This window comes from Betta splendens, chromosome 24 (genome assembly GCF_900634795.4).
Source record: "Betta splendens chromosome 24, fBetSpl5.4, whole genome shotgun sequence".
Taxonomy (NCBI): Eukaryota; Metazoa; Chordata; class Actinopteri; order Anabantiformes; family Osphronemidae; genus Betta; species Betta splendens.
This window is the reverse complement of record NC_040901.2, coordinates 9,185,237-9,197,779: the sequence shown is the minus strand read 5'-3', so window position 1 is coordinate 9,197,779 and position 12,543 is coordinate 9,185,237. Positions and strand designations below refer to the sequence as shown.

Genomic DNA, 12,543 nt, shown 5'->3' with positions numbered 1-12,543 from the left:
TTGTCCTGTATCTACCTCAGAGGCTCACATGTGGCGGAGGGGCCGGCTTCACATACAGACTGGGCCATTAGAACGATGAACTGGGAGGGTTGAGTTCACTGTCAACAGCAGGGGGCGCCACCAGGTCCCACTTTACTGTCACTGCGTCCTACGGTGAAAACAAAGATGGAAAGACTCAGATTAATGGGCTGTGATGAGCAGTCGCTCCGACCTCTGGGTCGTGTGGTCTGTTTGCTTGGGCTCCACTTAGATGAATGGCAGCATGAGCAGCCAAATGCATGACAGGCGTGACTTTGGCCCCGGCCCCCTGACACCCAAGCCCAGAGGCCACGGCTCCACTGTCTGCACCTGTGGACTCGGTCACAGCCCTTTTCTCTGTGGCCTTTACGCAGCACATGTCCAGCACCGAGGCACAGAACACACCCAGCGCGCTGCTCCCCACGTCCGCGGTCGTCTGCCTTTCGTTGGACCGAGGCTCCGATCCCACACATCTGTCCCTGCAGTCACCTGACTAAAACGCCCAGCCGGAATCGCTGTCAGCACACTCGCCGTGTCCTTCTCTCACGCGCTCGCACTGAGCGGAGTAACATAATCACCCGGCACATGGCCACAGGCGGGCACGGCGTGGAGAATCGGGGGATCCAGGGCTTAGCGCAAGTATGCTTTGTTTTTCTATTAGCGGTTTTCTGCACCGAGAACATGAAAGAGGCTGCAATCACCAGGATATTATGAAAGCGTGGGTACTACTGAGTACTACTGAGTACTACTGAACACTGCTAGGACATGTGGGAGACACTGTCGGTAGAAAAATCAGTAGTGTGTGTGTGTGTGTGTGTGTGTGTGTGTGTTATTGTGTTATATATCACCTTTTGTGTTCATCTGATTCCCTTCGTCGCCCCCTCTGGACCCAGAGGTAATTCCCCAGTTGCTTTTCAAAGTTACCCTCCCCAGCTTTCAAAGGGCTTCGCCGTTTTGCCTGACCACCCTATGAAAAGTAATACCTAGAGCACATAAACAGCGAGTAGCGGGCGTCTGCCATTCCTCCCTGCAAGCATTGTTTTCAGTAATCTGAGCGCTGTGTTGATTTAATTTAATGGCTTGCTGGGCTCGGGGAGGAGAGCAAGGAAACAGTAATTAGTTGTCATGCTAATTGGGCTCGTGCGATAACTCCCACACAAAGGCCTGACCACCTACTCATCACACACACACACACACATGAACACATTTATTAAAGACACTTTGGGCTGTCTGGCCTTTGACCCTTTAAATACAAGGAATTAATTATGTGAAACTCTTGATCCCAATTATTCACACACAGAGAGACGAAAGCTGAAAACTGAGGAATAAGGGTTCAGGACGTTTAATGGCCGTCGGCTCCTTTCTCTGGTTTTCTAACCCGTACGTATTTCCTGTTTCTTGACACACGTGTGGTCACGTACAGCATTCCTCCAGCGCCCTTGATGTCTGTCCACAAGGTTGTTAATCACCCCTCGCTGCGGTTCAAGCCTCCCCCAGGGGTTATTTTTAAGGCCCGGGGTCACTGACCTCCAGCTAAGGTCACTCTCACTATCGGCAGAGGTCCAGCTCCCTGCTTTAACACCAGCTGCATTCTTTTTCTATCTCTGCCCCGTTTTATCCTCGGCCTCGTGCCTCACCATTTTTTTCCACCTCATGCATCTTCTCTGCTTTACCTTTGGTCCCTACCACCCGTGGTCACAGGGTTGAAAGGTTGGCGGACCTTGACCTCCGCTTGGTTAATTATTTTGAGGAGGAACTGCCCCACACAGGAAAACATTTTTAAAACTCACACAATTCCTCAGCTATGTTATAAAATCTCCTTTTCCACCTTACATCATCTCTGCTTAGACATGCGGCCCTGTTTTCCACTAATTGCTCTGACTCATCACCAGAAAATTACACACACACACACACACACACACAGTGACACGCTGTAATTCAGGGCAAGTGTTTTTGCCGACAAACATCTGCCTTGATGAAGGTTTATCTGCGTCTTTAACATAATTTAGCCTGACAGACTGTAATGAAAAGACAGGAGATGAGCTGAAGTGTCACGGTCGTCACCATGAGACAAGACGTTTAAAGGTTTCTGTGCTCAAATGAGTTGGGTCGAACTCATCTCTGGCCAAATGCTTCTGCAGAATCCTGTCCAGTCGTCGATTACAGGCCTCCGACGCGTATTGACTCAGCGGTTCTTGCTGCTTCTCGCCCGGCGTGGCGACACCTCGCCTGTTTGATGACCCCCCCCCCCCCCCCCCCCCCATTAACGCGAGGCGCTCCAGGTGGGGTCACGCCGGCCCGTGTTTGGATAAGAGGGGGTTCTGACTTGGCAGGAAGCGGCTCGGCGCATACAGAGGGGTGACTTTCACCGCTCTCGTCTTTTTTTAGCTGGTGGGAGGGGGGGGGGGGGCGCCCATACAATAAACCAGTCACTGTTCAGTAGAAACACACTGACGGACGGACGGCAGCCAGGTTATTATTACGGTACCGAACAGGCGTCACGGGGGAAGGAGCGGCGTCGGACGCCCCAGTCTGGAGCTCCTCGCGGCCGTTTCAATAACAACAGAGGCGGAGGGTCTTCGTCACAATGCAGCGTCCTGCTGGCGGCCGTGACAAATGGCCGATCAGACGGGACGGCTGTGCAATTTCATGCTCGCACATGACATATGTCACTTTATCCTCGTATTCAAATGAGCTCCACAGCCCCGTGCTCGCATTATAATACACAACGCTGTTTGTTTGCTGTCTGATCAGCCAACGTTTCGCAAGTTCACAGGCTTCACTTTTTCCTTTTGTGTGTCATTTGTGTGGAGGGTGTGCTTTGTTCACCGTCCCCACTCAGTCTGACGCGACCATTACTGGAAACCATGTCAAACCTGAGACAGTTGTTACACACGCACCTTAAACTGACATTATCACAGGATCATGTGTAGCTTCCTTTATTAGTGATCCCTGTGCGGGTTCGTTTCTGGTCATTGTGCTCCTGGCGGCTTTTTCTGCGGGAGTGCGACGTTGGGAGGAGTGCGAGGGAGAAAGGGAGGCAGCGAGAAGGGGGAGGCGCGGCGTTTGGAGGCTTTGCTCACTGCGGAGCTGCTGCGGGCGTTCTCGCACTCACTCTCTCTCTCTCTCTCTCGAGAACTTTTTCATGGACATAAACTTTTCTGCGGCCGCTGAATTAGTTTTCCACGCGTTTAAATGCGCTCCCAAAGACGCGCGCGCGCACTCGGACGACGTATCTGAGCCCCAGATGCGGACGCTGGCTCCGACTAGAGCGGACTGCGGAGCGGAGAACGCGCCGCTAGGACGCTTTTAGTGACCTGTTGAGTCTTTTATTGTTCTATTTTTTTCAAATTCGAAGCAGGTGTTTGTCGCGGGATTTTGCCGAAGATGCCAGGATATGTTTTACGCACTGATCTTTGGATAATATCGAACCGTTTTGGAGCCTTTCGCCGGTGCGTCAAGGGCACTTTGCTCTAAGCGGCGTTGGCACCGACGCTCGTCCACGTCCTCCAGCGGGCTCGGGTTCCAGCTTCGCACCGGACTGAACACGCACTGTTGTGACTCGATGGAAGGCGAGCACGGACCCAGTGCGGCCGCCGAGGAGCCGCGGGCGGACGCCGCCGCGCCGCCCGACAGTTTTTCCCAACTGTGGACGGACGTCATGGGGATGCTGGTGAGTCGGGGGGAGGGGGAGGGGTGACGCGGCCACAGGGGGGGACAAAGTAAATTCACAACTCCTCGAGACCCGTCTTCTTCGGCGGCGACGCCGATTGTGCGCGCAATTGGCGCGTCGCAACACTTGGCCGCGCGTCACCGGCGCCAGGCGCGCCCAGCGGCTCCGGTTACGTGAGGTCTGGGACTCGGCCGCTTTGGGCTCAGTGGATAGTGACGTGTTCGTGCGCGTGAGGCGGCGGCTGGACCTGAATTCAAAAAGGATAACGAACGGTAACGTGATGGTACGTGAGGCGCTGTTTGGGAGTTTGGTGCAGTGTTTTCATTAGAGGAGCACGCGTTACTGAGGCCTCCAGCTGTGGAGACAGACACCAAAACGTAAAAAAGGTCCATTTTCCAATTTATCTGAGCCTGGAAACGTTCTGTAGTTGAGCACTTTGCTGCTTTGCTTGTCTAAGCCTGATTGTCCTCAATGTTAGACCCTGCTCACTTTACTCACACTGTTAAAAGCCAAAGCCTCTGATTTTGCTCTGTTCCTTTATTTTCCTAAACCTACACTGTCTCTGGTAGTTTCGCGGCTGCAGCAGTGTTTGCTTCACAGGCCGGGGTGTCTGATTGATCTGCTGACCAAATGTTTGCAGACACTTCCATCCTGTTAGGACGGAGATGTTAATTTGGTTTGGTCTGGCGCTGAAGATGTGAATGGTGTGTGTGTGTGTGTGTGGGGGGGGGGTAGGAGACACCAGGTAGGAGTCCTGGCGATTTATTGCTGTGGAGGCAAATGTCGTAAGCTGAAATCCACAACAAGCCATGTGAGCACTTTGGTCCCACGCCGTCTCTGCTGCTCATTTAACCGAGGCATTTCATCCTCACAGAACCTCCTGAAGATGGAGAAACGTGACATCACATTCTTTGCCTGTCTGTCAAAGGCCATTTTAAACCGTTTCACAAAGACTCGCATCAGTCTCGTTCAAGTATTGCATCATTTTACAAGTTCACGTCTTTGTCTATGGTCTTAAATGCTGGAACCAGTTAAACTCAACTGGACGTCGCTTTCTTCTGACTGTAAATGAGCTCAGGCATAATTTAAGTAGCTTCTATCACATTTTAATGCCTGTGCCTGTAATGGCCCGTCACACAGGACTGTTATCCTTCCAGGCAGTGTCAATTGTTGTATTCTTGTCTCAAACTGCCCTTTCAGGTGAACTTTATCTTAACAATGTGCCTGTGTGAGATAACTACTCTGGCACCAAATCTGCCATCATATAAATAAATAAATAGCTATATATAAGCTGCTACTTTCAATGGCTTTTGTTTAGCTTGGGATCCTGCTGTGCCCTTTAATTTCAGTAGCCCGAAGCTTTTTGAGCCAACCTAACACACACACACACACACACACACACACACACACACACACACACACACACACACACACACACACACACACACACACACACACACACACACACACAGGTCTGGTTAACATGCTTACTTTACCCAGTCTTCTCCTGTTTGCTTGGCGTTCCAGCAGACGTTGCAAGTGTCACTCGAGCTCGGCTCCGAACTCGCACATGTGACTGTGGCTACGCCTTAAAAAGAGTTTATGTACTTTCTAAATAAGATTTCAGCTTGTTTTGATTGTAAATCAAAGGCCACTTAAGTGCGCAGCATTTTTCCAAGGCTCCTGGCTTTGAGGTCCAGTAGCTTGTTGTGGAATGTGTTTAATTAGAATACCTCAGCACGCCACTCATTTATGTGTGGTTGGAGCTGGATAAATAGCTCTTCAGCTAATTAAGAGCCAAAGGCAGCGGCTGCATTTACAGATCTGCGTCTGGTCCCGACCCACTACAGCAGACGTGATGCGTTTCCCTCACATCTGGACTTCTAGCAATCATCCCATGAATCACCATGAAGCCGTGTAACACAGACAAGTGACCAGGCTTTCTATTCCTTTTTTTGTCCTGCTCCACCTGCAGTGTTTCTACACACAATGCAGAGGAGTGTTCCACCACTTTCATTGTAGATAATCTAATCAGACTTGTACAGCTGACAGTCATTTATGATTCCTTCCTCAGCCCTATTACTTGAAAGGTCATCTTGAGCCAATATTTTACTTTCCTGTGGGAAGCCCCTCTGTGTTTGAAGGCCCTTTTGTGGTGTTTCACATACAGTGGGTGGGAGTTTAACTGATGATGCAGTCGACAATGCTTCATCTCAAAACATATTCGAGAACAGCATCCGCTCGCAGGTTTGTTGTGTGAGAAACCCTCATCTGTGATCAGATGAGTTGATGCCTCCTGTTATCCCACTACAGGGTGGCACCATCTACAGCTCTCGTCCTTTTACTTACCGGTACTTTACCAGTAACACGGCATCATTTGTGCTCTCGTTTGCTCTCTTTCCCGTACTGGTTTCATTATTGAGGTCATGCTGAGATCTGGCAGGTTTCCTCCACTGGGATGACTGAACGCTGTTCTGCTCAAGCCACGGATATCCTCAGGAAGCCTTCTAAAAGGGCTGGGCCATGGCCCCTGGCTTTACCTTCCTCGACAGCCTCCCCCCATGGCTGTGGTCCACCTAGTCACACTCCTCTGCCTCTATTATCACATATATATGGGTTTTTAATCAGTGGTGCTGCTGTGGCTAGATGTGCCCTGTTGAGAAGGTGGAGGCCTGGGTGGAGTAGAGGATTTGTTGTTAATAAAGTTTTCTGTATCTGGACGATTCAGCTGATGAAATGTCAAGAAAACCAGCCACTCTGAGGCGATTCCGACCTGCCGGTGGTGAAAGTGATCGTGCCGCAGACATTCTAGGGTTACGTCAGCTGCACGGCTCCATTGTGGGCCGTCGTCATGTATCTTTCTGTGAGACAATGGGCAGTCACCCGGCCAGCCCCCGTAACAATGGTTAATGCCATGAATGCTGCTATTCAGCCACCATCAAGCGATGTAACCGAGCTCCAGTATGATGAAAAGCAGTGTGAGGAATGCGAGCCTAAAGGACAGACCAGAGCAAACATGTCGGGCCCAGTGCCTACTGGAATGTGTGTGTCTATGGAAGAACGACTCCTGGATGGGTGCGTGCGTGCGTCTCTTCTTTAGCTATGTGCTGTGGATCATTGCATCTTAAACAGGCCAGTAGTTGGCAGGCTAATAGGTTCTTTCATATACATTACACGCTGTACAGTTGTAAACTGGAGATACCAGCGGTGTAAATCTAATGTTGTTTCATATTGACTGACGCCGTGTCTGTCTGCAAACCTCCGCCTGCCAGGAATGCGATCGCTAATTAGTTAAATGAGCACAGAGGCTCGTGCAGAATGTCAGATTTCTGGCAGGGATTCTCCTCCCCAGCAGCCCTTGTGTAAATCACGCGGCGATGCCTCGGTAGCGATCGAGTCGCACATTCGACCGCTGCGGTGCAATGCTAGTAATTTGTGTTGCGACGGTGGAAAAACATGGACTCACTCCCAGCGAGGGCTCCCTCACTTCCACAGCAGCCCCAACAGCGGCTTAGAGACGCACAAAGCCACATAATGTCATGAGTTTAGTTCAGTCGTGTCCGACAAATTGTCGGTCACACATCTGAAGACGCCACGTTGATTAAATCATCAGAGTTTTGGACGAGTAACGAAAAGCACACACTCTTTGCTGCGAGGACACACATTCTTGCCTGTAGCTGCTGTTTCTCTTTTGTGTGACCATTGTTGCTATTGTCCAAGTCTGAGCAGGGAGGAGGCCTCCCTCACGTCCAGGGTGGAGCACTGTAACTATTATTTCCCATATACACAGTTTTGATGTCTGTAACTTTGCTCCGTGGGTTTAACAGGATGCGGTCAAGTACTTTTTAAGTGTTATAGTTTAACCTGACGTGGGTCGCACAGACTGGAGATACAGATGAGAGGTTTTCTCTTGTCAGTCTCCAGATGTTTTATCCTTCTCTCGCCCCACAGCTGCTTGTGGGTGAAACAGGCTTGTGGACTCGCTGTTGTGTAGCTCTATAACTCTGCCAGCCAAGCATCCTGCTTTACCTTCAGCTCCTATGAGGTGCTGAGGTCTAGCTGTGCCATCTCGTCGCTCTAGAGAAGCCCTTTGTCAGTCAGGAGTGGTGAAATCTCAGGCCGCTGTAGCAGATACATCATCACCGCTATGGCATGTGTGATTGAAACACTTGTGTAATCAGAGAGCTTTCAGTCAGTGTGGGGACTGAAAGGGAAAGTGTGTCTGCCTGAGCGTTCCCACCAGGAATCTCAGTCATCTTGCACCATATGTCTGGCCAGAACATGGTCTCAGAAGTCGTGTGAGGGGGGGTGTGGATAACTCGCAGCCAAACTGACTTGTTTGTTGGTACACTGATTGTGGTTGAGCCTCAGTCAATTATTGTTGCTTGTAAACTCCATCAGTGAGCTGGGTTGTATTTGATTGGCTCGGTTCTGTCTGTTTTGGTCCGATGGCATCGAGACCCGCGTGTGTGCGCATGCTAATGTGTGTTTTCTCTGACCAGACACCCATCTGTGTGTGTGTGTGTGTGTGTGTGCGTGTGTGTGGCACTCGCGCTCACAGAGATCCATTCATTTGTGGCCTGGCACCCAGATAGGGAGCCTGGTTAAGAAAGACAGAGCCTGTTCGAATTCTGAACAGTGACTCAATGCTAGTTGTCTGCCTGGCACAGATTAGGTCAACACTGTTGAATATTCAACAGTTTGCCATCATCGGAGTGATTTAACTTCACCTGAGGCAAGAGATGGCAGCCAGTGGAGAATCTGGAGTTTAATCCAGAAAAGACTGGCATTAGACAAAGTTCTGATGCCAGTCTGAGAAGAACTGGGGCTCAACTTCCTCCCTCAGTCTTAAACACCTCCAGCAGACAATGGCAGGAACCGTTCTGCTCCAAACTGCAGCTCGCTGGAAACGTCTGTTTGGTTTGGATTCTAGCGGGCGTCCGAGGCGGTAAAAGGCGAGCTGCGGCGAAGACAAAGACACGCAGCAACAAACCATGGTTCACCAAAAACACCCCCTGAATGAGTCCCGATAAGAATCTGTAGCTATGCAGAGAACGCGTAACTTATACAAAGTATTTTTAGAGTTTTGTCTGAAGGATACGGGCAGATTGTTGAAGGTTAGCCACATGTGAGTGAGCTGAAGGTGGTTTTATGCACTGCTGCAAAGCAATTTACATCTTACCCACGTCGTCTGCTACTAAATAAACGAAATATTCTATGTATTAGGCTAAAAGTGACATGACTTTTGCTGCGTTGAAGGTAATGCATCTCGGAAAATATTTGATCTCATCTTTTGGAGCTATTAAACCACCACACTGATACCTTTTACTTGAGTTGCTGACGTACATTTAAACAGCAGCACGTCCAGATGGAGCTTTGCAGTGGCAGCCCGTTGGCTAAACCGCTTCCTTTCTTCCTGTCTGCAGGACGGCTCTCTGGGCAACATAGATGACCTCGCCCAGGAGTACTCTGAGTATTACAACACCTGCTTCGGCGACGTCAGCGATCGCATGGAGGAGCTGCGCAAGAGACGAGTGTCCCAGGAGCTCGATATGGTAAATGCGACTCAAGCACCACACGCAAACGCCCGCCAGCGGGATTTGACCAAAACGGCCTTAAAGTTGCTTTGGGCAACTTTAACTCTAAGATGCCGTGTTACTTTTGCAAATCCCGTGCTAACGACCCTCAAAATCCCCCTTTAAAAACAGCCTCATGGCTATAAAGTCTTATTTCCGAGGTCTTAGCCAACAGCCTGGCAAAGAAAACAGTGACGGACAGAGAGTGAATGTGTGCCGCGGCTTCAGACTAAAAACAAGTGCTGTGAGCCTTTGCTGGATGTGAATGCGGTGGTGTTTTGGAAGGCCGTGGGGAAGTTTGGGTGCCTTTTCACAAGGATGTAGGGTAGTGGGGCACCCCTTCGGTTGCCAAGCGGCAGGCGCATGTATGGAGGAATGCTGCTGGTGCCTCCAGAACACTGCCTAGTGGGTCGTCACACAGAACAACAACCACTTCTAGCTGCTCTACGACTAAGATGTAAATACCCACCTGATGTTCTGTCATTTAGAATTTCATAGCGTACATGTGACCGAAGGGACGATTTGAATAATGTGAGCTCAGTGTCAAATACTGTATTTGCAATGTGCGTTTTGTGGGGTTGACAGCATGTTTAGTGAGATGCATGGGTAGGAATCATAGCTGTGAAAATGTACTGTGGGTGCTTTTCAATCTGTGTGTGGCCACAGGTTTTGATTTATGTTATACTATTATGTGATTTTCACCACCATAAGGAATCCAATATTTTGGGAAGATCGTATTCCGAGGAGATAAAACGTGGAAGGTGAAAGCAATCGTAGTGCAGAGGAAAAGCGCTGACTGGGCCCTGAGCCTGAAAGCCAGCCACAGGAGGTGGATAAGGATGTGAACAGAGGAAGGCGAAGGGAGGAGGAGGATGAGGGGAATGAAGCGGAGGAGTGGGGAATGTGAGAGCCTGCAGCTGTCCCACCACTCGGCAAGGTTTGGCACCAAAACATAGGAGAAGTGAGGGAAGAAAGGGGTATGGGTCAGACAACACCTTATTGAGAGCTCTCAAAAGCGCAGTACCAGCCCACGCTGTGTGGATTGAACTTTACTCTGAATTTCAGTGCAGTCCTTTCCTAAATTAGTTTTGGGGAAGATTCAAGTCTAGTGGCCTTTTCGCTACTCGGCCTCTGACGATCTTTCTTCTGGGCCACTCTGAGGGCAAACTGTGTTTCCAGTTTGAGTTCTTCTATGAATGAGTTTGAGAAATCAGTGATTCCAAGCTAGAGTTGATCCTTTTAGGCAGATAATTAAGTAAGTGTCACATGAATACCTGGATCACTCACTACAGAGACATTTTTTTTTTGTCTAATAGGTTAAATCCCTCCCTGTATTTAACCAGTCACTCTGTTAAGTTGTCGGGACACAAATTTTCAGTCAGTCCAGATCAGCTCCAGTCAGCCGACTTTTCTCTTGGAGGTCAAAGGTCACAAGTTAGTCCTTTGCGATTCTTCACACTCCAAGAGGACTAGTCAAGATAAGGGCTTAAGGTGTCTGTCTAATTAAAGGTCCTTAGACACGACAACCCTTTGCAAGTTCCTGTGGAAAATACATGAAGTCCCCGAGCTGTGGTCGACATGATGACACCAAAGAAGAAGAAGCCCTCTTATTGAGTTTCTGTTCTCCAAACTATTGAGACGTACAGATCCTTTATCCTGGGGGGTACTTTTTGTTTCTGTTTAGGTTTTAGCTTTGATTTATCAGAAATGTTCTTTTACAAAATCAGCATTTGTGTTTTCCCTCACTCGCCCAACGCTTTAACCACGAAGTGTTGGCTGCTTATGTCATGCTAAATGGACCTCTCCATGTCAGGAGTTGGTAGCTGCAGAGATTATCACTGTCTGCACTTCCTGCCTGATGTCCGTTATTGTTATTCTTATGCATCTTCATGTTAGTTTGCGTAGCAGAAGCACAAAGGGTTAAATAAACATCCTCCTTAGGGAATGGAACCCATGGATTAGCGAGGCTTCCTATAGCGGCGTACTTTCCCAGCACCACTATAAACATGGTTTGGATAGTTCAGCCACAGTTACACTTGTAAATGCGTAGTATAGAGTGACAGGTCGTCAAAAGGTCAGGTTTAATGTGTGGACGTTGAAGAGGGCTCTACATCGACATGCAGAGAATGCTGGTGGTGTGGATAATTGTGTTTAGCCACGGAAGGAAGCCATGGAACTAGATAGTTGCATATCTCTGAGATTACAGTGATGGAACAGATGAACACCGTCACATCTAAATCAAGATGGATCATTGTGGAGTTTGTGGCTTTAAGGCAGGCGTTTAATCTCATTTGCACAAACCATAACAAAGGCAGACGTTGCAGCATCTTCCATGGTAATGCAACTCTGAAGCCGTGAATAAGAACCAATATAAACGGATCCCTTTGATGATGCAACCAAACGTCTCCAGTAGCAGGTTTGACATAAACGCTTGGCCTCAGGAATCGTCTGTAATGGTTTTCCATCTGAATAACCTGACATTCAGGCGTCAAGGCTCCAATACGCGCTTCGGCTCTGCCATGGGGTCGGCAGGAGTGCGGTTAATGTGCTAATCTGCCCATGAAATTTGTCAAAGTGGGTCAGATCACAGGGGTTAAAACTGCCGTCCAGGAAAAGGACAGAGTCTGTCATGAATTCTGTCGCTTATTTATCCTCATTTTCTAGACGTTTCCCCTAGAAATGCATGAACATGACTGTTGCTATAGAATTACTTTAAATTGATGTTGGCATTGAGCTGTTGTTGGCATAGCTGCTGTGGATTTAATATCAATACTTCGATTGTATGATTTGTTAGTCGGTCATGGGACTGTGGCCCTGTCTTTGAAATTTGTAACAGCTCTGGTATTTGTCTTGAAATATCAAACAACGATGATCCATAGAGCTGAGGAATGCTGCGCTCTGTAAAGGCATCCACGCCGGTGCTTCGGGTGTGCACGTACACACACGGACGCCCTGGGAACGTCTGGAAGGTCAGCGGGTGGAAATGCTCTGCATAAATAAATCTGAGGCAGACTTACTTGTTGGGGCGCGATTTTTAAAGCGCGTGTCGATCCAAACCAGCCGGTTCTGCGGGCTCGCTCTACCGGTCCCGCGGCTAACGTCTGCCGGGCTCGTCCCAGGCGTTCCAGCGTGCGCCGGGCTCCCTTTTACTGCAAAATAACAGTCTGCTCTTGTAAGAGCAAAGCTAATGGCAGAAGGAGCTGATGCCTGTGTGTTGGGGTTGAGTGATTTCAGATGCTGTTTTTTTTCCTGTATTCTTTCTGCAGACACCGTGAT

At 49.2% G+C, this 12,543-nt stretch overlaps 1 protein-coding gene across 13 annotated transcripts in view; it reads left to right on the top strand.

Moving 5' to 3' along the window:
- sash1a (SAM and SH3 domain containing 1a) overlaps nucleotides 1-12,543 on the top strand; it is a 141,375-nt gene that overhangs the window by 103,505 nt on the left and 25,327 nt on the right. For 9 of the 13 annotated variants that reach the window (XM_029140540.3, XM_029140541.3, XM_029140534.3 and 6 more), the window contains one exon: nucleotides 9,118-9,246. In XM_029140540.3, the coding sequence (XP_028996373.1) occupies nucleotides 9,202-9,246 (45 nt within the window). In that variant the 5' untranslated portion in view covers nucleotides 9,118-9,201. Of the gene's footprint in view, nucleotides 1-3,098; nucleotides 3,692-3,748; nucleotides 3,975-6,625; nucleotides 6,767-9,117; nucleotides 9,247-12,543 lie in introns of those variants that run through there. The other 4 variants (XM_029140535.3, XM_029140544.3, XM_029140538.3 and 1 more) reach the window with 4 other exon arrangements.